This window comes from Micropterus salmoides, unplaced genomic scaffold (genome assembly GCF_014851395.1).
Source record: "Micropterus salmoides isolate LMB-PRFRI ecotype aquatic unplaced genomic scaffold, ASM1485139v1 Ms_hic_scaffold_1, whole genome shotgun sequence".
Taxonomy (NCBI): domain Eukaryota; kingdom Metazoa; phylum Chordata; class Actinopteri; order Centrarchiformes; family Centrarchidae; genus Micropterus; species Micropterus salmoides.
Genome location: NW_024040040.1, coordinates 41,676,802 through 41,703,530, shown reverse-complemented (window position 1 = coordinate 41,703,530; position 26,729 = coordinate 41,676,802). Strand labels below are relative to the sequence as shown.

Here is a 26,729-nt window from a genome sequence, read left to right as displayed (position 1 = left end):
GTTCGCAGGCCTAACCGTAGCCTCAGGGGCCTCTGGTCTGTGGTTCAGCAGTATGTGGTGTGGAAAGCTGTCAGGAAGACATCCAAACATTGTGGTTTGCTATACTCCAAGCATAAATGGCCTGTAGTACTGACATTATTTAAGCGCAGCCTTGTTCTGGGGCCTTATTCTTATTATTCTTATTATTATTAATATATATGTTTATTGCAGTTCATATTTGTAGAATTTAATGTCACTATTTTTTTAGAAATGTATATTTTGTTTCTTGAGAGGTATTGGGGCAGATTTGACTGCCAGTTTTGAAAGTGACTTTTGAAATTCACTGCACTCAACCAAGAAATATTCTGGTACCTAACCTACAGTTTTTGTACGGATTAAACAAATGAAATATATGGGCCGTGGGTGTCCCATGTACAAGGCTCAGTCCTTACTGCTTCGAATCCAGCCTGTGGCCCTTTGTTGCATGTTGCCCCATATCTCTCTCCCTCGTTTCCTCTCTTTATCCACTGTCTTATCAAATAAAGGCAAAAATGCCCCAAAATTATCTTTTAAAATTACAAAAACCCCAATAAACTAATGGAATATTACATTTTAATTAGTGAGCTTCAGAAGTGCATGGTACACAGATTTTGTTATCATTGGACATCATCTGGCAAGTTTAAGGGATCCTTATAAGAAATGTTGATTTTGTGATGTTGTACATATACGTTAGAATAATAATTATTATTTTATAGCACCTTACGTACGTATGATGTAGCTTGTCAACAACGCCTTAAAATACAATAAAACAGAGTACAAAATAAAACATTTCTGTATGATTCAATAAAATAGGCAAGGCAACAAACATTAAAGAAGCTTTAAAAGATAATTACAGAGTCACTAAAGGTCATGCAAGGAATGTTTTTTCTGAATTGCTTTTGCATTAACTCCTATCAAGTTTTGTGTTCCCTTGAAAGATTCATTGCATCTCCCCTGATTGGAAGAGTTAGTGTGTTGGTTCAGTCCAGTTATAATATACTGTGTGGCCGGACTGATTTGGGGAAAAAATCTAATTCTAGTTCTCCTTTTTCTGCCAGATATTGCGATTACGATTCGATTTTGCAATTAAAAAAAAAAGATTAGCTAAAGTTCAATATTCACTGTGTATTAGATAAAATATGACATGGAGCATTACGACATGAAACACCATCAAAACTGTGGCACAATTTTCAAAATAAAACACCCTGTGCAGTCTCCCAATCATATATTAACAATAAACACAGTTAAAGCAGACAATAAATTCACAATTTAACTACATAGCCTACTTAACCATGGTAGAAGCACAAAAATCAAGAGAGCATAACAACACTGGCTCAAAGAGAGCTGTTATCGTAGTAGAAGCACAAGAAAGGACAAACTGGGGCAGGCTAAACACTTCCAGTGTGAGTTGACACCAGGTAGAAGACGGACCAAAACCGCAGCACAGTGCCTGTGTCGGTTCAGCTGATGCCATTATCCCACGTCTTCCTCTAGTTTCGTTTGTTGTTGTAAAATGTACACACCCTGTGCCCGCTCTGATTGGTGAGTAGGACCGTAACAGGAGATGCATGGCGCTTGTGATTGGTGAGCAGATCTTTCACACAAGGATTACAACAGAATGAATTTGGAAATGCATGACTGTTTAAAACTGGTCAGAATCACTGTGTAATTAACCTACATTTTTATTCGTCACGATTAGCTAAAGTGTTCTTTTGATTTGAAAAACAATTAATCGTTTAATCTAAAACACTGTCAGTTTAAGCAAATACTCTTTAGATATTATAGAATAGAGAGATGATATCATGCATTACATTATGCATTTATTGCTCATTACTCATTTCAAAAGCCCGAGCTCCAATGGTATGCTGCTGCTCTGCCCAGCTGTACTAGTTGAAGTAATTACAAATATTTGTGGGCAGGCTGTTCTAGTTTTGGTCCATGATAAGAAAAGGCTGCGTCTCCATAAGTGTTGGTATATTCAATGCTGCTGCAGAAGCTAGGAGTAAAGAGGGAGAGACAGTCGACATGAGGTGCTAAATCATTAAGGGCCTTGTAAAGTAGTAATACAATTTTACAATCAATTCTAAAATAGAGATGGAGCCCATGTAAAGATTCAAAAATGGGTGTGATGCGCTCTATTTTACTTAAGACTCTGGCAGCTGGAAAATGAAGCCAATCGGAATATACTGTTCAGATGATTTAAAATTACAAAATCTGATTAACCTGCCAATTGACCCTGGGAAAAAATTTAAGAACATAATTTTAGAAATATGCATTACACAAGCACAACACTTATAGATTTTGGGAACCTCAAGGTCAGATAATAAATTAGGACCTACCTTCAGACCATTATTGTACTTAGTGCTGCTTACTAAACTAACCAAACTAAAGTAAAACATGGTAATCCAGTCTTGCTGATTGGCCTCAAAAGTCCAGTACTGGCCAGGCTCTAATAAACAATTCCCACAAATAATACGAGGGAATATCTACTAATGCAACAGAGCAATAAAACTGAATCGTACAGTAATTCAATTCACAACTCAGCAAGCAATAAAATTCCTCACTTGACGCCATTATTCATGGTCAAAAAGGATATTGATAACTATTAGATTGTCTTGTACTCATGCTTGAAGCTGATATGAACTAACGTGATCAAATGATACTAATGTACACCATGACGTGAATTTGTCCTTGTAATAATAAAAGTGGTGGTTTGACAGAACCACTTAAGTTCCCTCCTTGTCTGTCTGTCAATCCCCAGCACCACAGAAATCTGTCTTTTCACCCCTATTTGAGCCGAGGAGATATCTCATTATGTGGTTTAACGTGGATAACTAGCCCACCATCTCTGCATCGCCTCTATGCTCCCCGAGTGTCATGTTCACCTGCTGATCTTCTCACAGAGTTTGACTTCTCTGTGGTCCATCTGAAATCACCCACAGCAAACAGCAGTGTCTTGGATAATTAACTCACGGAGCCCGAGGAGCAGTTGTCCACCTCCCCGACCTCGTAGAGGACAACATCCTTGATGAACACCGCGATGGCTTTCAGGATAAACGACACAAACAGATGCATGTGAATGTAGTTCCTTGTGCAGTGGAGCTTCCTAGGACGCACAGAAAGAGATACAAGAACACAGATCAAGACAAAGAGACAAGACACACACACAATTCAATAAAGAGGGCCTTCATGCCTATTATCCAATGTCCTTGGAGTTAATAGCTTAAAATGACAGCAAATCACAGACTGACTTAACTCATAATTAAGCTCATTAGTTTCTTTTATCACTGCGTGGGTGGATCTGCTTTAGAGCGCAATGAACACTTTTTATCACCGATAAAGACAAGAGAGGTGGATTTCAAAATGACTAATCAGAAAAATTTCCTAATACTCAAGCATCAATATTTGAATACTTTTTGACTTCTTGATTACATTGTCATACTTGAGAATATTAAATGATTAGTTGATTTGAGACTCCCATTAGTTCCGATGACGTGTTCATGCGGACGACGCTTGTTCCCATTGCAGGGGGAAAAATTCAGCTGTGATGTAGCACGTGCCCAATCGCTATAGTGTCCCCTCAGGGATCATTAAAGTTTCATCTCACCTCATCTCTCAGTCAGCAGAGCTTGTTAACGTTCTGCTACAGTTGTTTATATGCTATCAACCAAATTTTGTTATTTCATAAAATGCTTGTTTTCTTCAGCTGCTACTGAAAAGTAACTGTGAGCATTCCTAGCCAATATTATACAAGTGGAGCATTTTTGTGGCTAAATGAAATCACAGTCTAACTGGTGGGGCACATACTGAGAGAGGAGAAGGCGCAGCAGAACTAAATTACTGAAATACCACATGTGTAATAATTAGTTCTTTTTGTATTATGGGAGCAAATATGAGATATATTCTCCATCACCATGCTGGTGCTGTAAAGACCACAGGCTGTAATTTGTCATACACCAACAGAGATATTTTTTTTTTATTTTGGCTCAAAATCATACTGCAAGTATCTTTTTCTGTTTTTCAGTTAAAACTCTTTGGTTCATGGCAAGAAAGGGAATTCTTCTAGGCTGCACTGCTGAAATTATTTAAATTTTCGTGTTTGGTCATTTACATGATCCATACCTCATGGGATTATTCAGACAAATATTCAGTATACTGTATATAAAGTATAATGTATCAGGAGATATCCAAACAATGAATATTTAAATAAATATAGGCACGCAGTAAATACAAATATACAAATCAAAATCTGCTTATGCACCACATTAATGTCAGTTAACACATCGTATGACTTGTTCAGTTCATGAATAAATAACATACAGTCTGTAATCCACATAAAGCATGAGGCTTTATCTATCAAAAGTTGTTCTATTTTTCTATTTAGAAAAAAGTGTGACTCTCCGCAGCCCACCAACACTCATTAATATCCCTCACTCTAACCACAGCAGCTACTGTACCTTCTCCTCAAAATACCTCGTCATAACTCTCCTTCTGGCTCAAACCTGTTGACTGCCTTGATTTCACAATTTCACACTTTTTTTTTTTTGTGTGTCTTTTTATTTATCATCCTGACCTTGGCCTGCCTTGTGGCACTGGACGCATACGTGCGAACAAAATTCACATTTGAGGACACATTTGCAGGTCTTTACGGAAAAAATGAAAAGTAGCTCTGAGCAAACTCAGTGTTAACAGTGTAGTGGCAGGGACAGACTATAAAGGAGACACATGAAAAAGCAGTAAGAAAAAAGTGTTCCCCTCCTTCTCCTTGCAACATTCTTGAATTGAAACGTTCATACATCTGAGGTAGAGAAATGGCATACAATAAGAAAATAAGCTTTTTTGGAAGAAGTCTACAGTATTGTGTGAGTCAAGCACGTATATATTGTCTATTCGTTGTCCTCTAGGGTAAAGCATTTTCAATTTAAAGCTGTAATCTCAAAACATCAAAACTGTAATTGTCTTTGAGGATCTTATAATCAATCCCTGACTTGTCAAATAGCAAACACATCTGCCTCTTCAGTCCCACCATACTTCAGATCTATAATCTCCAAACCAGTGCAGATCAAAAGATCAAGCTGCTGAAATGGATGAAAGGATCATCAAGTTTGATTGACAGTTTATTTCATCCCGTAAGTGTTTGCATCTTTCTTCTTGTCTTTCATAGGTTAATTTAAGCCCTCCATTTCTGTCCGGTTGTGAAGCTGCACTGATCAGAGATTTTCAGTCCCAGTTCAAAGTGTTTGATGTGTGACACTGAAATGTATAAACTGCTGTGTTGTCCGCATCATATCGCCCAGCAGGAATAATGCCACTGTCAGTGTGTTTTAAATGGGAAAACGCTCGCACTAATGCTTTCCACAAAGGTCCTGCAGCGTTTAACTGTTGCTTTTCTTCTTTGTTCTATCCTCTTAAACATCTGAGCCCCTGAGACCACGAATTATCATGAAAGTCAATGGTGCAAATTCTTGAGCAACACAGCTGCTGTCAAGAGAAAAAAAGCTCTGAAATTTCTACGTACCTGAAGATGCAGAGGATCACAATAGCTGTGGTAAGAGATATGAGGGACACACTGTGGCCAATGGTGTAGCCAATCTTCACTTGCCAGAAAAACTTTCCCTGAAAAAAAACAACAGCATCAACAGAGGTCACAGTGAAGGGAACTGACAGAAAAATGTAAGAGTTTTTACACACTTAAATTTATACAGTCTATATGATATATACACAATGCTGTCCTTTCATCTTTTCCAAGGAGTTTGAAGAAACGCTCACATTTGGCCTGAGGTGACTCAAACAACCATAACAAATGTCGTTACAACAGCCAGGAGTACTAACGAACTAAGCTGTATCTATAACCTTGATAACGACCCCAAAGAGGTCAAATAGCTGGTATTACCAGCCAGTCATTCAGAACTGAAGAAGCCTCTTGGGTGAGAGGCGAAATGTCTTTGATTATCTTCAACCAAGTCCAGTTGCCCTTGATTTGAACCTTCTTTGGATACTTCAGAGGAACACGGTATACTTTTGACTCCACAATTAGTAAATTGCATATTATTTTACACAAAAAAAGGTGATACATTTGGCTCATAATACTTTTACGTTTACCAGTTAATAAGATGAAGCTAAGATGAATCTAATGTAACAGGGTAGCAAACAAAAATAAACAAAAAAAAACTAAAACTACACCTATACCTGATACTGAAGATCATGTTATATTATCAAAAGCTCCAGAACAGCCACTGTGTGGACGTTGAGGTGTGGTTGTTTTGTCAACAGCTGTTGTGCAAGGTCAAGAATTAACTTTGAACTTAAAGCTGCGGTCGGCAACGTTGGAGATCCAGTAAGAGACAGCTAGATGTACTGATTGCTGTCAGGATGTAAAGAGAAGCAAGAAGGTCATGGGTTTGAACCCCGGTTGCCCCGACCTTTCTGTGTGGAGTTTGCATGTTCTCCCCGTGTCTGCGTGGGTTCTCTCCAGGTGCTCTGGCTTCCTCCCACCATCCAAAGACATGCAGGCTAGGTTGATTGGTGACCATAAATTGTCCTTAGGTTTGAGTGTGAGCATGAGTGGTTGTTTGTCTATGTGAGGCCCTGCGAAGGATTGGCCCGATGGCAGCTGGCTCCAGCCCCTCGCGACCCTGTACGCAGGATAAGCGGTTGACAATGGATGGATGGACTCAAAGCTAAGCTTGCTGTCATCTAATATTCTGCATTAGCATCCTGGAATTTACTGGCTTCAGCACATGAAGCCTTTCAGAGTGGCTTCACAGTGTTGCTGCCATGGCACTGTATGTTTTGTGCTTGATGAAAATGAGATTAAGAGCTCTGCATCCTGTGGCACACGGTGGTATCAAGTATGCAGAAAAAGATAGACATCAAATTCCTTTTAGAGTACTTCACCAGCCGGGTCCCTCCTGACTTCCTATGTGGCATACTAATGAGGCCGCCTCTGTGACTCAGAGAACAGAGTGCCCACCAAGAAAGCTTTTACCACCCTGCAGAGCACATCCACTCTTCACCCAGCTCCGGCTTTGTCAACACAGACAAGACTAACTCTCTCTGCATTAAAACTAAACGGAATGAGATCCAACGTTTGATGTATTTATTCCCTTCTATACCCTGAAGGCAACATGAATAACCTCTGACTCATAATGCCTGATAAAAGAGGCAGGAATTAGGAACTGACCCAGCCATGTCAATGAAAATTAAGTATGATGTGCTTCAAAGACATGTGCCTGCTCCAGCAAACAATCAAGGATACTGACTTTGACTTTGCTTTCACTGTATCCAGAACAATATTTGTGCTTTCTAGGTCATGATTTTTTTTACATAAGAGCCTAAAGGAATGGTTCAACATTTTTGAAAATCACATATTTGCTTTCTTGCCGAGAGTTAAATAACACTTGTCTGTGGGTTTAAGTGGCTATAATCGACGGTGGATCAAGAGTTTGTGTAATGTGAAATAAGTCTTTGTCTTTGAGTTAGTGTCTAACTGGTGAACATGATGAAACGTTTACTGCAGCAGCTAAAGAGCCTGGCATTTCCAATTAGGAGCTGTTTCAATGGTCCCAATTTGCCAAACTGTAAAGAAATTTAGGCTAAAAGAAATGGGGCTCAAGATGTAACACAGAGCTAACTAACTGACTCCGTGGCAACATTATACTTCCTGTTTTAATCCCCCAAAGCATTATGGGAACACTCATCATGATTATCCCCCAAATCAAAGTAAGACAAAGAATAATAATAGGAGCGACAAAATCCATTAATATTAACTTTCTTCATGTTACACTATAGTCTAGGAGGGACTTTGAAAAAACCCTGGTGTAGAGCAAATCAGAGCGAAAAGGAGAGTGAAGACTGGACTTAGATCTGCAGAGTGGCCAGAAACACAACACCTAATAAAAACTAATGTTGCTCTGCATCTGTTGGAAATAGACAACTGTTCACAAGTTCACAATATCAACTCAAAAGGTGATAATAAGTCTAAGTTGTGTTTTCAGCCAGTTTCCGCTCCCTCAAGTGTGAAAAAAACATCAGCTGTTGCAGGTGTTAAGATGGAGCCAGCAGGCGATTAGCTTAGCTAGACTTGGCAGGCTGTCTCCAAAGTTAAATTATGCAGCTACCAACACCTCTTAAGCTCACTAATTAACATGTTGTTAATCATTTGATTAATAAACACAAAGGGGATGTAAAAAAAAAAATAATTCCAAAGCCCTTTAACATATGTGCAGTTTTAGCATGTTATGCTGTACATTCAGTTTTGTTATTTGTAAATAACCACTGTCATCTGAGGCAATTCATACGAAAAACACACAAAAAAGGATTGAATGAAGGAATTGAACAAATATGACTGGAGTCGTGAAACCAACAATCAATACGGCTATTTTCCTCATAGACCCTACAGCACCCACCCACAGAGAAAAGAAAAGATGTTCTCATTTAATTCTTCTGCCCACTGGTTCTCGAGATGATTTTGCACTGTGCTGTTCCTTCACAACGGGATCACTGGGTATCTGTACTGCTGCCTCTTACAGAGTGCGACGGTTTACTCACATCATCGTTAGTGCCGTTGAGATTGTATCCACAGTTCACAGCGATGTCAAACGGATGCATCTCAGTCCAGCCGTCCACCGTGCAGGTTTTGGAGAGGTTACCTGAAGAGGGAGAAGACATAAAGAGGTCAAAGCCACCCAGGCAGCAGATTTCTATTTTCTCTACTCACCAGGTTTCTTTAAAATTGTCACTGCTGTGATAGTAGGGTGACATTGTCAGTGACCTCATCTACTGGCTTGTTGGGTCACTGCACAAAACTAGACAATCTCAAACTTCACAAACTGCTGTATGACTCTCTCCCACTAATGTGAGCCATTACTGACTGGTGCATTATCTGTGCCTGCAGAAAGGCTTTCGGCTGTTACACATATTGACATTCTGATCCCCATCTTGTCACTCATCCAACCACAAATAAAGATTAACGTGCACGGAAGAAATCATATGCATGTCATATGAAGAATATATAATAGGTCATACGAGGAATGTGCCCAGTAACTCCAGTAAATGTATGTTGCATAAACAAACTAAAACAACACCGTTTCATACAGTAGAAATTATGTTACATACAACTAATTAGCAATGGTTTTAGTTAAATGTTAATACAATGGTTCTCGTGCTTTAAGACAACTTGCAACTTTTTCTGTATTAAACCAAGACCAGAATCTTTCCTTAAACTTAACCAAGTGCTGTGAGTGCCTAAACAACTCTGCCTGTGTACTTCTTGTTGCAGACTTGATGGTTTTCTTTTGCTGCCTCTGTAGACTCTGTATGTCACTATCTGGTATGTTAAATTTAATAAAATATTGGTCACAAGATATGATGCATTACAACATCCAGGTTATCACTTCCTTCCCCTGCATTAGAAACATCCTGCTATTTCTCTGCCAAAGACATACTTTTTGTCCTTAATTGCAGGCTCCGTGAGAGGAGCACCAGAAATAGTCTGTAATTTGGTTTATTCATGGGATTTATTCATGGTTTATTCATTTGCGGGGCATCAGAGGTTCATGTCAACAGCTTAACACAAATGGCCTTAACCAAAATGGGAACAACAGCCAAGTTGCTCTGTGCGTGTAAACGTAGTTAATTACGACCAAATGTTATCATACGCAGGCAATGAGATGTGGAGGGAAGCATGTGCAGCAGGAGGTTAGTATCTAGAAACGTCAGGGAAAGGTCATGTGATTGAAGTGTCACGTTTTCTATCGTTGCTGCTATGGCTGTATGTGAGCGTCATGCTGGGGTGACGGGATGAATCCCCTCTTATTTTCTCTTTTATTTAATCCTAACTTCATTCCTCTAGCAACCAAACACCCTTTCACAGATGTGTAAGTTTGTTTCACACACACACACAGTCTCAATACACTAACATCCTCCACATTTCTCGGCTGTCACCCGGTCAGGTATTTGGAAGTGGCACTGTAGGAAGGCATAAGCTGAATCCTACTGACAGATAAACTGTGGATCAAGGGACCCCTGATTACATTTTGGGGGTGATATGCATCTGTACTTTTAGATGTTTTTACGATGTGTTTCGGTAAACTTTTACTTTGGAGCTAATAGCAAAAGAGAGATGCTTGAGTCCATATGTTTTGGTTATCTTGGAAGAGTCAGGAAATCACTTTACCTTTTATTTATAAGCATGGTGCCTTTGGATGCAATAGCAAGTTAGAAAATCAGTCAGAAAACTGGTACAAGATCACTCCTTCTTCTACTGCCCACATACTGTACTTTAGATACAAGCCGTTAAGATTAGTTTTTCTTTGCATAGTCAGGCAGAAACCCACAATATTGGAGCCACAAATGCCAGAGAAGAGGAGAAGCTCACAGACTGCCACCTCTGAACGTGCCTTTACCACCACTAACAGCTTAATCTGTGAATTCTCATGCAGGGCAAACGTCTTCATCAGGATGATGTCCTCGATGATACAGGTCCTGCTTGACGCAAGCAGCTGTCATGACATTTTCTTGTATATGACAGAACAAAGCGTAAGTGGAGAAAATCTGTAAGTATATAGAGATTGATCAGAAATATCCATATGCAGTAATCAATGAGAAATGGCAGCATGTTTTCTGACACGGTATTGCACCTGAATGTCATCAGCTTGCTGGAGTTCTGTTGGATATTGATTTTTGTGTATTGTGTATTTGTCTCTCTCTACCTGGAAACTCAATAGAGTGCTGCAGGGATGACATTTTGTTGTGGGCCAACACATTTTGTTTTAGATTTTGGATTCTTGCAGAAAATAAGCTCTGTGGCAAACAAAAGTTTATGATGCTTTCATGTTTTGCTCAGCAAGATAATCTTAACAAATGAATCAAACTACACCAAGGTCACATGACTTCAAGATCACCACAATTAATATAGCGTTCCAGACAATTCGGAACTTGAACATTTCTGACCTCCTAGAAAAAGTACAATGGTGCGCCATTCAAAGTCGGAGTTCCTACTTGTGAAAAAAGCAAATCCGTCTACCCTGACTTCCTGGACAGGCAGCTGTCTGATGCCACACAACAATGGCAGCACCCATGGAAGTGCATATTGTATATGGTAAACCATCAACTAAAAGGTAACATAAAGCATATTTGTCTTTATTTAATTAAGATAATACATACTATCATATAGTAAAACCTGTTCTGTATGTAAACTAAATGTGAAACATTTGCAGATTATCAACCAATGTAGCTACACAGGATCACAGTTAATGAGTAATTTACATTTATGTCTTGTGACTTGTTTTCATTAAAATGGCCATCTTTTTAATTAATACCAAGAGCAATGCTGAGGGTTCAGTTGTGTGTACGCATGACAAAGAATCAGTTTATCACAGTCAACCCTATTTATCGTTAATGTTTGGAGTCGTGCACCTGGAGCGCTTTGAGGTCGGAAGTCATAAATTTCAACTGGGAAAGCATTCCAACTTGTAATTAGGGCTGGGCGATATGGCCAAAAATGTTATCACAATAAAAACATTTCACACCATTCGATATCAATAATTATCACAATAAAGGTCAAATCCTTATTTCTTTCAAGTTGATTTTTGCTCCTAAGTAAAAATTGAAGAAACCGGATGGTTAATTGTGGTTTTAAACTATTCTTTATAGTCAGAACGTGACAAACCCGTGATGCCAAACAGCGGATCACTTTACAAATTAGTTATTGAGTTATAACATTCAAAACAATTTTCATAAAGTATTTTTAGTAACCTTTTCCTCACGTAATTAAATATCTTAATAGAAAAATTAAGTACTAATTAGTTCGTAATTCAAATTAATTAAATCAAACATTTATTAACGATATATTGAACATTTGTTAAATTGCGATAATTATAATTATTGTTTTATTGCCCTGTCCTACTTGTAATATGATTTTGCCTTGTTTGGCGTGATGACTTTAAATGTCCCTGACAACCTTTTGTAGTGTCCAAGAGCCACAGGTTCACATCTACCTTGTGGGGTATTTCCTGACATTTTTCATGTCGTTGAACAAAACGTAAACAGATCTCTTAAGCTTGTGTTAACCACAGATCTTATTTCAGGCATCTAACCAAAAAACTATTAAAAATACCCACTGACATCGAGACAAGGGAACCGGTAAAAATGCTAACTTCCACATAGAGAGAGATATCCTTCTCCGATTTAATCTCTCATGTACAGTTCTCCCTATTAGGTTTCCTGACAGTTGCAATAGATTTTGATTACTGTAAAATAAGTGTTGGGATTTCTTGATTGTTGTGGAAATGATAAAGGCATCAAACTAGATGTGTGCTTGAACTGGAAAAAAGTACACCCCTTATTTACACAAAATATATACAGTAATATATACAGTACTCAGAGGCTACAGCCATGCTACTGGCTATGTGAGGCTGTACTTAGGCACAGCAGAGCTTTGAGCTAAATGCTAATAGATCAGTCAGGCTTCACGAGTGTTCTCTTAACCTGGAAATGTCGAAACGGTGAAAGCTCAGTGGACACATCAACCTGCCATCAGCGCCGGTGTGTTTGTGGAGATTTTTGAGAAAGTTAGTCAGGAAGAGAGAAGGGAAGCACAAAAGAAGGAACGAGAGAGCTAACCTAGGGGTACTTCATAAGAATAAATTAATTAGTTGGCTATCAATCTTCTTCAAGAGTGGTACTCCGAGGTGATTTTATTAATTATTAATAATAATGATTATTATTCAATTATTTAATGCTGGCCACACTAAAGGGTAATTGGGCTGATATGGGTCCAATTCACCCATCCCGACAGTCACAGGGCTTTCCCAAACCGAGAATAGTTGGAAACTGATTATCGGCATAAATTATCCTGTTTTGTGAGAGGTTTACAGACATAATCTCCAACCGGATGACAGGCACCCTGATTTGAAATTTACGTCCTCCAATCAGAAACCAGCAATAGACAATGAGGGTGAGCTGACCAAGAAGCGTCAGCAAACATGTTGTGTTTTTGCTTGTGCTATAAAATGCATAAACCATGGGGATTCCCTCTTCTCACCCATGTGTTTGTCAGTTCATCCACAGTTTTAGTCTCTTTTTTTTAGGTCCTTTGTCATGACTGAATCGTCTGCTGTGTACGTTCTTAAGATTAAAATATAAAAATAGGTTAATTCTGTCGTTATGTGGGGTCCCACATTTTTCATAATATAAATATTGGTGCCTTTTTTACCCAGTACCTTAAAAAGTGATGCCAAAGGGTCGGGACCAAACGTTCATCTGTGACGAGTTGGTCAGTGAGAACACGTTGGCTGAGTTACTGACAAGAAAAACCTCCACTTTAGTTGTAAGACAGCATATAAATAGTGATAGCTGACTATATTTCTGCAAAAAAAACAAAAACAAACACAAAAAAATCTCATATCTGTTTAACACCATGGTCTTGACCAGTTAATCACCTTGACACTCCATCGAGAGCTAAGAAAGTTTAGAACCATACCACTATGCAAATTATCATATAAATGTTGAAAATGTTTGAATTGCAGTGTAAAGGATCTGTTTAGTGTGTGAGAAATTAACCTTTTGATCAAGCCTTGTTTGCTTGTTTTGTTGTGAAGAGTTGTGATAAGACAGACAGGCAAAGTCTGACCAGTCAATGTCACAGCAAGTAAACAAAACTAGAGCATCTATCTTGGGAGATAGGGAGACAATATCAAAATACATTACTTCTACAATCTACAGCTGGACTGATAGGTGTGTATCCTCCCCGCTGACATTTTTCTCACTTAGTTCTCTTAGTGTGTGTGTGTGTGTGTGTGTGTGTGTGTGTGTGTGTGTGTGTGTGTGTGTGTGTGTGTGTGTGTGTGTGTGTGTGTGTGTGTGTGTGTGTGTCATCAGTGGGTGGATGGCTGGCTAACTTAGTGGTGTGGAACAGGCCTCCTGGGCAGGGCAGCAGGCCAATCCCTGCTCCCACAGAACAGTAGCATTCAGTAAACTGGTTGCATGGCTGTTTAATATTTTATTTATTTAAGTTTCTTTTTTAGATTATGAGTAAGAACATTTCTTGTGGCTTAAGTGCAATAACTGATGACCAATGACCTCTGTGCAATATATTTTATTGTTACTACGGGCCGCTAAGATGAGATTGCTCCAACAATGCAACCCTCACTTGTGGGCTGAAAGATGCTTCTAACTGCTTTTAAGTTGTGGCTATGTTTTACTGGAACAGGTCTGGATTTTGAACCTCATCAATCAAAATAATTTGCTGAAAGTAGAGTAGTGCTAAGTAGTAGTAAAGTTTAGAACACAAAAAGATCTTCTGAATAAAGCTGAACAAACTTAGTTTCACTTACCAGACTGTCAGCCATGAGCATCTTTGCAAATGATAAAATGTAATGAAATCTTTATATAAAATGTATTTTCCCAATGTATAAATAGTGTACAACACACATAATTCACTTCTGTGTGTTGGTAACCCCTAGCTGTGTTAGTGTGCCTAATTCATTTTGTCAACTCCTTGAAGCTGATGTAGTGTCTTTCCCATAAAAGACAATTGCTCATTCCTCAACTGATTATGTGACATAGGCAGGTAAATTCAATAAAGATCGGCTTGTAATTTTCAAATGTTTTGAGTCCTTTTGCAAGAAAATGATGGTTCAGTGGAAACTTATGTTTGGTTAGATTCTACTGACCAGTGTCCGTTGGTAATCAGAAATTGCAATATACATGCAAATTTAAACATTTTGCTTGTCAGTCAGAACGCAAACTCACAGCCAATGTACATAGATAGTTTTAGTTGAAGATATATGACAAACTAGGCATTTGTCATCCGTCTTTCAGCTCTGCCTCTGTGGGATAGAACGGTCTCAGGACTATGAATACTAATTTGTGTATTCATTTTTGGAAGGAAGAGGAGTCAGATAGCAAATGACTTTACAGGAAATGCTGTTTGGTACAATTTCCAGCACAATGTTTTGGAGCGCTCATGGCTCCCAATTACATTAAAAATATGTCTCCACCTCACAAAAAACTTGTTCTTATTAAAGCCCAAATTGCTTATTATACTGAGCTATACCTACAATGTGGTAAATGTGTCTCTGATCTGCTCCAAACCTCACTGATACTGATGTATGTCAAATGCAAATCACTACCCTGATAATCATGATGAAATTCAGCTACAAGAAATAATGAAAAATGTTTAAGGGAGAACTGTTAGGTGCTGCCTATTAGTAACCCAGAAATGCATTTATTGTGCCCATTTTTACCAAATTCTAAGGTATATGCAACAATTACTCTGTTCTTAAAACAATGTCCATTCAAAGCATTACTAGATGTTTCAAATTTTTCCCAACAGCTCTAAACTCAGCCTCTTTCATGCTGCCCTCAGTACATGTGGGGTTTAAAGTGCATCCTCCATCTTTGAAGAGTCACATCACATTTCACCGTGTCTCTAATTTGCTGTTTGACTCCCAAAGGTGAAAATGCTTGCATGAGTGCATCCCAGATGGGGAAAAGGTTCACACGTTAGCATGCACAAATGATTGAGTGGACCCGAGATAGACCATATTTCAAATTTTACTAGCTATTCAAGAGGTGATGGATGAATGGATGGCTTTTTTCACATCCACAGGATATGCAAAAGTATATAGCAGCAGCGTCCGATAAAAAAGAAAAACATTGCATTAAAACCTTGTGACAAATGATCAGCATATAAAAAATGAAATAAACACTGGAGTCAATTGTTTCTCCTCACAGCCATCTATGTAGCCTATCACTTCTGTTGTCACCGAAATAATGGCAGTGATTAGAGGCTGTGCATCTTGATTTACACCTAATTATCCAATAAAAGAAATGTAAAGAAAACATATAAACAACATCTGCATTACTTGCAGAGAGTAAGATGAGAACATTGATCAACCACTCATCGCCCATTACATATGAGGCCAGTTAGGATAGTTTAGTTTAGCTTAGCTTAGCATAACTGGAAACTGAGAGAATCAGCTAGCCTGTCTCTCTTCAAAGATAACCAAATCTGCTTACAAGCACCTCTAAGGCTCACTCTAACCCCCAACGTAAAACCAGTGTTGATTTTCAAGTTAGCAAAAATAAATTTGCTGGTCTGGTTAGCCTTTCAAAATAAAACTAGTGGTTAATATTGTGAAACGTCACAATTTGGTTAGATTTAGGCACCAAAACTACTTGGTTAGGTTTAGGAAAAGATCATGGTTTGGGTTAAAATAACTACGTTACTTTAGTGCCTAAATTACATAAGTTAAGTAACATTACTTACTTAAAGGTTCATGGTAGTCAGAAAACTGGTACAAGATGATTCCTTCTTCTACTGCCCACATACTGTACTTTAGATACAAGCCGTTAAGATTAGTTTTTCTTTGCATAGTCAGGCAGAAACCCTGGTTCAAGTTTTAGTGGCATCTAGTGGTGAGGGTTGCTAATTGCAACCAGCGGTTGGCGGTGCATTCACATGCTCCTCGCATGGTCCCATTTCCGGAGTTGTGAAGTTGTTCTTCTGACTTCAGTGTGTCTTCATATGCTCTTAAGTCAGAATGTGTAGTCAGCTACTACAACGATGAGTTGGATTAGCATTATCAGAGCACATAAAGAACATGCAGACATCTAGGTCAGCAAACTAACTGTTATAGATTACATGTTTGCAAAATATTTATATGCAATATACGATTTTGCACGAATGGTCCTCCATTTGTCCAAATTTCTCTTCTTTTCTTACTTCTAATCAGCGGTGCCACCAGAAACTTTGGGCCCCATGACACAAAATCTAATTGGGCCCCCTCTGTGCAGCTGTTATCACCACATCTCTAGGATCTAACTGTCCCATCAAAAGGCTTGCAACTGTCTTGTTTCTTATATTTCAATACTAGTACTAGCACAATATTTACTGCAGGTGATTTGTACATGCAAGTCTGCATACAGTATACAGTTCACTGTTTGATGCAAGATTAAAAGCCACCATAAATATGTCCTTATGGCAATCTTTTACAGTCTCAATGTATTTTAATAGTAAAATTACTCACCTGTTGTTAGTCTGCTTAAAGGGGCGGGGACAATGATTTAATTTTAATATCTTACTAAACGTTTCCCTGCACTGATTAAATGTTGATGAAATGTAGGCTAACACCAGTCTGCAGCTAGCTAGCTTATTTCACTGTGGACATTAAACCAACAGGTTAACACCACTCACAGACTAAAGGCTGGCCTTCTTGGTGAAAAACTGGGTTCCAGATTGACATCCTTTCCTTTGTCTTTCCTCTCTTTCCTTTCTCTCTTCCCTTTTTTGAAAACCAGATTTTGGTTTAACATTGTGTTCACTGTATTTCTGGTGCATCTACTAACTGCAACTAAACATTGTCACTGATACAGTGCGCTAAGGCAGGACCAAATCATTTCATGCAGATACAAGGGGGAGGTCGGTCAATATGGATGTTTACTTTTTGGTCAATGGGGATATTTAACTTCTATTGCCAAAAACAATGAGATGATTAATTGTATTATTATATTTAAAATACTCAATGATGATGTTTTATATAAATATAATTTGTTATTAGTTTTTACCTATTTTGGGGGGTCCCTGTCAGTCAGGGGCCCTTGGAATTGTCCCCCCTATATGGCGCCCCTGCTTCTAATAAACCTGTTTACTACTAGTACTACTACTACTAACGTTACTTCTTCTTCTTCCTTCTCTTCTGCATATGTATCAAACATAGTGATGAAACGAGCTCTGTAGAGCCATTCGTCCATTTCAGCTTCTGGTGAAACATGGTGAGGCCCATATAGATAGAAATGGCTCATTCTAAGGTAATAAAAACATAAAAGTTCATTATGTAAGTCTTTATAATCCACTGAAAACATAGTTATGTATATTATATTGCATTTCTGTCAACAGACCCTGCTAAATATTACACACTGAGCCTTTAAGTTACGTAATATCACTAAAAAGAATCAATGTTAACTTTTTGTTTCACACGGGAAACAAACACCGGCCTCCTGGGTGAAAGCTCGGTTTCTGACCATCCTGTCCACCCAACCACCTCCTTACTCTGACTTTTCTGTTATTTTTCAGGGAAAAACATTAACAGTTGCTGTTGTGAAAAAGCTCAGAGATGTTGAAAGGGAAATGGCTCAGAGATGTTGAAAAGAAAGAATGGATGTATCCATCAGCAGAGATCTGAAAATGATGAGGTTTGGGTCAGGCAGCATCATAGGAATTATCCAAACTGGTGTTCGTGCTGTTCTGCAGCCGAGTGTGCCCCGCTGTGATGTATTTAATTTAATAAACCAATACTTAATTCTAGTCAAGTTTACAGTAAACCATGTGCACAGCCTGCCAAAAAACTAAAAGCATGGCTGTGATGAACTCTGACTATAGATTTAGCCTCATTAAACTCTAAAAACACAAAAAAACTATAGTTGATTTACACAGTCTCACTATATGTAGAACATCAGAATAGCAGTACTAACAAAAAATATCTAAATACATAACCAGACAGACTGGAGAATAGAAGTTGATACATGATGGAGGTTTGTTTCAGAGTGCAGCAGCCACAAGGTTTAAGTACGGTCCTTGAAAGGAGTTATGATTACTTGTATTGTCTGCCCCCTTCTCATCCCTAAAATTATATTTAAATGCAGGAGAAATAAATCATCCACCTTTCATAAGAAGAAAACAAAGCAATGTGCGTTTGTCAGTAACCCAGCAACCATGTTCTCACAACTTAACACCATAACACCCAAAAACTGAGCGTATATCATTACAATTGTCAAAATCTGCAGCGAGAACGTCATCTGCTGTCTCTTCACTAACTGAAAGTCTCTACCCGCTGCAGAGAGCAGTGCAGCAAAAGAGATTGTGATTTAGTGACGACTCTGGACAAGAAAATGAGTCCCCCGTTTGTTGAATCAGGTAGCTGAAGCGGCAAAACTTTTGATAGTGCAACTAGTGCAAAAGTCTGAATTTGCAGATGGCGGAGGAGTTGAGCGAGAGCAACAAAAAAGGATCCAAGATCTTGAAAGAAAGGGAAGCACATGGCTGAAGTGCATCAAAAAAGAAAGGGCTCCAAATCAGACAGGCAAGACAAGATTGCAAAAAGACATTTTGTGAAGGACCATTAAAAAGGCTGTTCTTGGTAATGGGTCAGGAAGAAAATATAACCCTGTTAATCAAGTAACAGAGAGCAGAGGAGGCTCCTGGTGGAGAGACAAAAGGTATTCAGCAAAACATTAAAATTTGGTAATGTTTCTCTTTCTTATCTTGGGTTAGTGAATCACCACTCTCCCCCCCAACTCTTTGTCTGTGCTTCTTCCAAAATAAACGGATGAGCTGGATTCCTTCTTGTTTTCATAGACCCTGACTGTCATCTGCGACTGAGTTTACATGACCCTTTTAAATCTGGCCTTTAATTTGGCTCTTGTAAACGCTACATACTGTTTACTGTAACCTGGATTAACTCTCATCCTGGGTTTCAGGTGCCTGGAGAACCCCAAATATTCTTCTGAAACAGCTAGTTCACAGGGTCAACACTAGTGTGGATAGAGCATTGTCTGTTAGGTGCTGCTGTTTAACCCATTAAGGTGTCTGTGAGCTGTTCCCTTTAAGACCGGATGGGACGTGGGCATTTTATTAGGCGTCATCTTTTTCAAGACACAATACTGATGAAATGCGTCGCGATCCTCTGAAATATCAGTGGGGTAGGCGAAATGCATTATGGGATATGTATTTTAAAAATGTTTTTAGCCTCTGTTTGGACCACAAAAAAAAAGTTTCCAAAGCTGTGATAACGGCTGACTAGCTGAGTGAGAGCAACATTTATGCCGCCTACAGCAGTTACTCTGAGGACGAAAACAACAATGAATTAGAAGATTCAGACCCAGATTATGATGTGACAGCTGAGCCGCTAGCCAAGGGTCCACTGAAAAGAATCATAGACCCATTTAGTCATGTCAACTTACTTCTTCTTTTTAACTCAAATAGCTCTGACAAGTTTTGGATTTTGAATTCAACTGTATGAGTTTTAGAAAGTTAAACTTGCATTAATTCATTGTGTTGACTATTTGACACTTTTGTCGTGTTGATTGAACTTACGTATGTAAGTTATCAGTTGAAAAAAAAGGCGAAAGTATGAGGATTGCCTAGGTGCTGCGTCTTTTGAGTTTGAGAAAAACATATACATAATCAACTAATTCTTAGGGTTTAGCAAGTACTTGGTTAAAACAAGTATCCGGTATAGATACTTTCTATGAGTATCATCAGAGTAAAATGTGTCAATATCTGTTTTGTTCTAAAATATAAATATATGAATATAAAAAAATCAATTACTATTCTCTGAAGCTCAATTCTGTGGCTGTTCTGTAAATTGTTTTCTAATAAATATAGCAAGTTCTGATTCTGATGAATTTCAGGCTTAAATAATTTCCAGTTAATACCACCCACTTATAGATTAAGCCCCACCAATTCTGAGTACAGATACAGAAATTTTGGTGTTCTTGCTCACCCCTGCTAATTATACACTGCAGATAAGTCATATATTCAAATTCCAACCAAAATATAGACACTTCTGTGGTAAACAAAACTAGTGCCACCGGTGGAAAGGGTTCCAGACAACAGCCTTAAGGCCCTTTCAGAAAGGAGGTGACATCTGCTGCTATTTTGAACTTTGACTGCGGCGTGCACAGGCGCACCAGCAAGCTACCCTGCCCTGTCACAAGTCATTGAAGATAATAGCACAGTGGTGCTGTTGTTGTGGTCTGTCTTCAAGGCCCTTTATAGATTTAAACTGAAACAAATTTGGAATTTAAATCCCTTAACTTGAAATGGAAAGTAGTATTAATTTGGTTAAGTTGCTTTAACTTGAAACTATGAGTTAGAATAATTCAAACTTGTTCATTTAACTAACATTGGGACAACTAGAACACTGTAGTTATATCCACTTTATGAACTTAAATTTATGAGTTGAAACAAAGGCAATCTTAAAAATGTGAGTTGAAGGGGTGTAGAATTGTATCTTTTTTAGACAAGTGAAGGCAAGTTTCCTTGAATGGACAATGTAATATAGATAGTTGTTTTAACTCACAGTATTAAGTTCAAACAACAAATTATCATTAATTAAACAAATTGTATAACGTAACATCATGAGTTGAAACAAAGCTTTTCTTAAAGTTGAGTTTACTCACATTTTTAAGGCAGCAATTGAACTTAAGTTTTAAAGTTGAACCACCTAGATAATTTTTACAGTGTCCGCAGGTGAGAGACGTGTTTGAGGAGCAGGAGGAGGAGGGGGAGGAGAAGGGGGAAAGTGTAACAAAGCACAAGCAACTGTTGGTGAAACAAATAATAACCTGCATTGGGCTGTGTGTCACTATAGGCATTCTTCAGCTGCAACTGAGGAAAGACTAGGCAAAAAAGTAGCTTTTTCAGTCAAATTTACATAATAATAATAATAATAATTATAACAAATTATGTAAAAATGTGTCATATGCTTTAATCCAAAGCAACGTACATACTTACGCGTGTGACTACATTGCCAATTGTAAAGAAATAACTAAAATGTGTACAAATGTATTATTTTTTTCAGTTTTCTTTGTTTATTGATTTTAAAAATGTAAATGAACACAAGGGCACATGCAATCATTTCCAAAGGTGTAAGCTCTCAAATGTTTTTTATTTAATTTTTTCTATCTAGCTGAGAAATAAAGGTTTAGGTTTTTAAGAAAACCCTCAGGTTTTAGGAGGTTGTTTTCAAACAATGCCTCAGGTTTTAAGATGCTTTTGTAGAGGGTTAAAGCACTATAGAGAAGAGTGGGAGGGCAGTCTAATCCTCTCGCTCTTTGAAATGTGAGGAACATTAACAAATGTAAAAAGTTCAGACATTTTAAAGATCGGTTTTGTAAATAAAATGATGTAATGATGAGCTTCATGAGGCTCATGAATCAAAATCCAGTTTCCTGCGAGTTGTTTGCCTTGGGCTTTCTGCAGGGTTTCTAATCATTTTCCCATGTCGTCGAGAGGAGATGATGAAACCACCAATTTGATGACTTTAAATGTCCATTTGCGAGCAAGCAACACATTTCATCCTCACTATCTACCCAAAGGCTTGCCTGTATGCAAATATACTTTTTGAAACACTCACAGCTGGAGAAAATGTGAATAAATGAAAATGTATGAATGTGTCGGCCAGCCCTGAGCTAATATCAAAATGACATCGCAAGCCCCTGTTTGGACACCTTTTTTTGCCCCCCAAAAATGTATTCCAGTAATACAACATGATTTAAGTATGTAAATACATGATTTATAATTAGTTCTAAAGAACATTTCATGTCCTTAAGCTGAGAATCTAAGTTTGAAATGCTTTCACTAGCACATTTATCCATTTTTGATAAATAAATGATGATAGAAATGATAGTTTTGAGGCTAAAGTGTAAACTAAACATGACAAAGAATATATTTTTTATTCTTGTATTTACATTAAATGAAGGAAGATGTGTTTACCTCTGTGCTGGTCACTGAAGTAGCTGAAGTAAGTGGGGCAGGTTATTGTCACCACCTCTCCGAGGCTGGCTGAAGGCCAACAGGCGATGATATCCCACATGCCTTGGCAACCTGCCAGGAGAAGACAATACCATTAACATTGCATTGCTCAAACTGTGACAGACAAACATGGACACACATGACACAATTGAATAATGTGCTAACATGACCCCCATGACACAATCGATGCTTTGCAGTGACAGCAAGGTTTAATAAGACCAATATAAACATAACTGACTTAGCAGCAGCACTTTTCAACTTTAATTCAGAGATTTACATAGATATGTTGGTTTACATTGTAAATTTGGTACAAAATTCTGATCATTCTTCGACATCATCAAACAAAATCGAATTCTTTAAATGCTGCAAACATTTTTATCACGTGAGATAAACAAATGAATACAAGCAAAAATCTCAGGTGATGTTATCTGCTTCGAATCCAAATTGACAGGACATGTCGTATCTGTGGCTGGCTGGAACGATAAGAAAAAATATAATGTATTGATTTATAACAATCAATACACTATCAGGTTTGTCACTGGAGGATGAACTCTCTCCCTATAGTATTTGTCCGGAACATACTGTACCTTTCAGAGCCTGCTGCTGTAGTGTATTTCCATCCTTTTTGAAAAGGTCATTTTAATAGCTCAGAAAACATTTTTTGTGTGTAATTACTGTTTCATGATATGTTGATTAAGCTTAATTCTAAAGATTGCTTCCTTTGGATTCTACTAGCTATATAGAGAAACCTGCACCATCACTATCACTGGTTGTTTGTCTCCTCTGAGCCAAGAACAAACATACGCCGTTTATTAGGAGCAACGCAGTCCGCTGCAGGACCAGTGACTTTTTTTTTCAATCAAATATCAGTTTTTCAGTTTGTTGCTGCACTTTTCTTTGAAATCATTGTTTGAAAAAAAACAACAATTTTCTGTGTTTGAAATGAAAGTGACAACGTTTCCTTCTGAAAGTGTTCTGCAGGTCAACAGCACAGATGTGTGACACCTGAGTGAAGCTTCGGAGAAGTGTGAAATGACAAAAACACAAGAAATGGACCATTTGTAAGACAGATAGATTTTTTGAACTTCAAAAACCATTGGAAGCAAAGTTATAAATGTTATTTAAAGCTTCTTCAGGACCTCTTTAAGTCTGTACAATGAACTCAAAAATGTCCATTTTTTTATGCCTGCTCTGTTTCACTGCTGGACAATCTCTGGACATATTAATGTGTTGCATAACCATGGACTTTGAACGTATGGTTTCTCACAAATGCACACACTGCTAATTCATTTATTAGGGATGTGACATGTGAGAGCAGCTTCCACTAACTTCCTGTTGAGGAAGCAGATAGGGACTTGAGAAATGAGGGTCATTGCAGAGATAAGGAACAAAGTTGTTCTTTCTCACACAGGTTCACAGCTTCTGGACTCTATGGGTACTACCTCCTCCAATCACATGCACGCACTTGCCCACTGAAATTTTTATTGTGCACGTAGCCGACAAATAGGACACTAGTACCGATACGTGCGTGAAGTTTAAATAGCAGTGTCCCTACTGCCACAGAATCCTTTTTTTCTTCAGCATACGGCAAACTGCTCAATGAATTCACCACCTCCACGGAGTGAGCCGCCACTTCTAGAAAGTCATCTTTGCACCCGGGCGAGGGAACCTATGTCCTGCCTGGACGAGTCCAGGCCCCCCCGTGCCAGCCAACCTGCAGCTGGGGAAGGGAGCGACTGACCAAGTGTTACGGAGAGTTAGAGGCAAGTGGACGCTGCCACATCTCCCCGTCTCGTGTTCAAGAAGCTATTGTTCTACATGTGCTGCTTGAGTACACTACGATAAGGTTTTTGAGAATGTGGAAACCATTTTTGAGTAAAGCATGTTAATTTACATTCCTCAAAGAGCTAACTCCTTGGGTGAGGCTAAGGGCTCGCCCTGCGTGTTCAGGAAGCTACTGTTCTAAAACATGTGCTACTTGTGTACACTGTGGTGATGCTTTGTGAAGTGAATGTTAAACTGTTTATTATAACACATTACATTCTTAAAAGTGCTAATTCCCCATCACCAACCCCATCCCATCGAGCTAGCTGTGTTGAAGGCGCCGCTGCGTCCTTGCACGTTCAAACGCATAGCTAGCGGCTTGCCCCGCGGGCCGCACTGTTGGAAGAGCGGTGTGGGCCGCAGGGCGAGCGCTTTGTCAGCGGCAGTTTGACAGTGGACAGAGGCTCATCCGCCTATTTCATGTTGAGGTGACACAGTAAGAGGGAATTTCTACACTTCGCCTCTCAGGGAGTAGCCTACGAATACAATAGGCTCCCCGTCTATTAACTACTCGCTAGCCCCCCGAACGCTCAGCAGATGCATGGACACTGCATGGCAATTGTTGCTTGAGCAGGGCATGGGGGTTCTTTTCTACTTAGACGAACTCATGGCAATGGAGAGATTGAAGCCTTTGGCGAAATCCACACAGCCCAGTTGATTTTGCACCTCAACAGCCTGGGGTTTGCGATCAACTGGGAAGAGAGCTCCCCCAAGCCGCTGCAGCGAGCAAAGTATCTGGGGACGGTGCTCAACGCCACCACCCTGAGAGTGTAACTGTTGGGACAGGCGATGCTTCTCCTGGAGGTCCATATGCTGCAGCAGGGGGCAGCAGGGATGCTGCTGTTGGGCCTCAGGGCAGCAGTCCATCAGGTGGTCCCTCTGGGCTTGCTGCAATGTTGGTTTGCCAGTCTGCATCTGAACTCCAAGAGGCAAAAGCAATGCATTGTGATTCAGCCACAGGACAGCCCACCCCGGGGGATGGACGCGTTTGCACATGCGCCATGGCCAGAAGGGCTGCTGTATGCATTCCCCACACCCCATCTCATCCATCCAGTAAGGTGAGATTGGAACGGCTGTTCGTCATTCTGGTAGGAGTGACGCAGCTGACACTGCCAGAGCCCTGGCCTGTACCTCTGGTCTGGGGGGCTCTGTCACAAGGGTGAGGCATCAAATGCGCAATGATGGCGTTGGACCAGCCACTCAAGGGAGAGTCAGACTCAGGCTGGTCTATCCGCTGAGGTCGTACAGACCATCCAAGCGGCGGGCCGTCTCAACCACATCTTGCTGTAAAGCTAAGTGGTTGGGCTTTCAGCACTGATGAATTGAGAGGGAGACGGATCCGTTTTCTCTTTCCTGCAAGGTCTGAAGGAGAAGGGGCTGTCGCACTCAACCATCAAGTTGTACACAACAGCTATCTCTCCTGTCACGAGGGGTTTGGTGACGGAACAGTCTTCCCCCACCCCCTCGTGATGCATTTTCTGCAGGGCGTGAGAAGACAGCAACCGGTATCGTGTCTTTCTGCGCCTCAATAGGACTTGCTGCTTGTGCTGGAGGCTTTAAGGTCAGCACCTTATGAGCCCCTGGAGCAGCCCTCATTGAAAATGCTATCTCTCAAACAGCCTTGCTGCTAGCTCTCACCTCTGCTAAGAAGGTGAGGGAGCTGTGTGCCCTGTCGGTTCACCCCAGCTGTTTGCTGCTCCGTGGTGACCACAGTGCAGCCGGATTGAGACAAATCCCTCCTTTGTTCTAAGGAGACCATAAGGAGTATGTTCAGGTCCAGGATAATAAATCTGGATGCCTTCTACCCACGCTAAACCATTTAGGGGAGGTGAGATTGCATCTGTTGTGTCCAGTGTGTGCTCTAACGTCCTTTGTAGAGCGCACACAGCCCCCACTTGATGCACTGGTCAGCTGTTCGTCTGTTTCATTGATAGTGCCCATATACTGTCCAAGAAGAGCCTGGCCGACTGGCTTGGGGAGTGAATCTCCCAAGCCTGTACAGGGGCTGGAACAGACCCACCCTCAGCGGTGTGCGCACATTCCACTCAAAGTGGGGTGTGTGTCCTTACTGTGCACTTTTGGGCGTTTTTATCTCTTGGATATGTCAGACTCCTTCTCGGGATCCTGCTCGCAAAGTGCGACCTGGGATCTGTGAAGTAAGGATCCGGTGACTACCGGATGTAGAGGGGGAACATATACTGGCGGTGCCAGACGTTCCAGTGAGAAGTCAGGGCAGTCCAGGTGTTAATGTTCAGGCCAAGACCCTATCGTTCCAGTGAACTTCTCAGGGCTGGCCTGTGGCCGACCGGGTTGGTGTGGTAGACTTTGGCTTGTCGCGGCAAGGGCG

At 39.7% G+C, this 26,729-nt stretch overlaps 1 protein-coding gene across 1 annotated transcript in view; it reads right to left on the bottom strand.

The window, feature by feature from the left end:
• The window catches only part of vipr1b (vasoactive intestinal peptide receptor 1b), a 50,835-nt gene that overhangs the window by 14,990 nt on the left and 9,116 nt on the right, over window positions 1–26,729 (bottom strand). The window contains exons 3-6 of the mRNA XM_038728520.1: window positions 22,520–22,630; window positions 8,569–8,669; window positions 5,537–5,634; window positions 2,992–3,124 (exon numbers count right to left, since the gene is read on the bottom strand). Of these exons, the coding sequence (XP_038584448.1) occupies window positions 2,992–3,124; window positions 5,537–5,634; window positions 8,569–8,669; window positions 22,520–22,630 (443 nt within the window). The remainder of the gene's footprint in view (window positions 1–2,991; window positions 3,125–5,536; window positions 5,635–8,568; window positions 8,670–22,519; window positions 22,631–26,729) is intronic.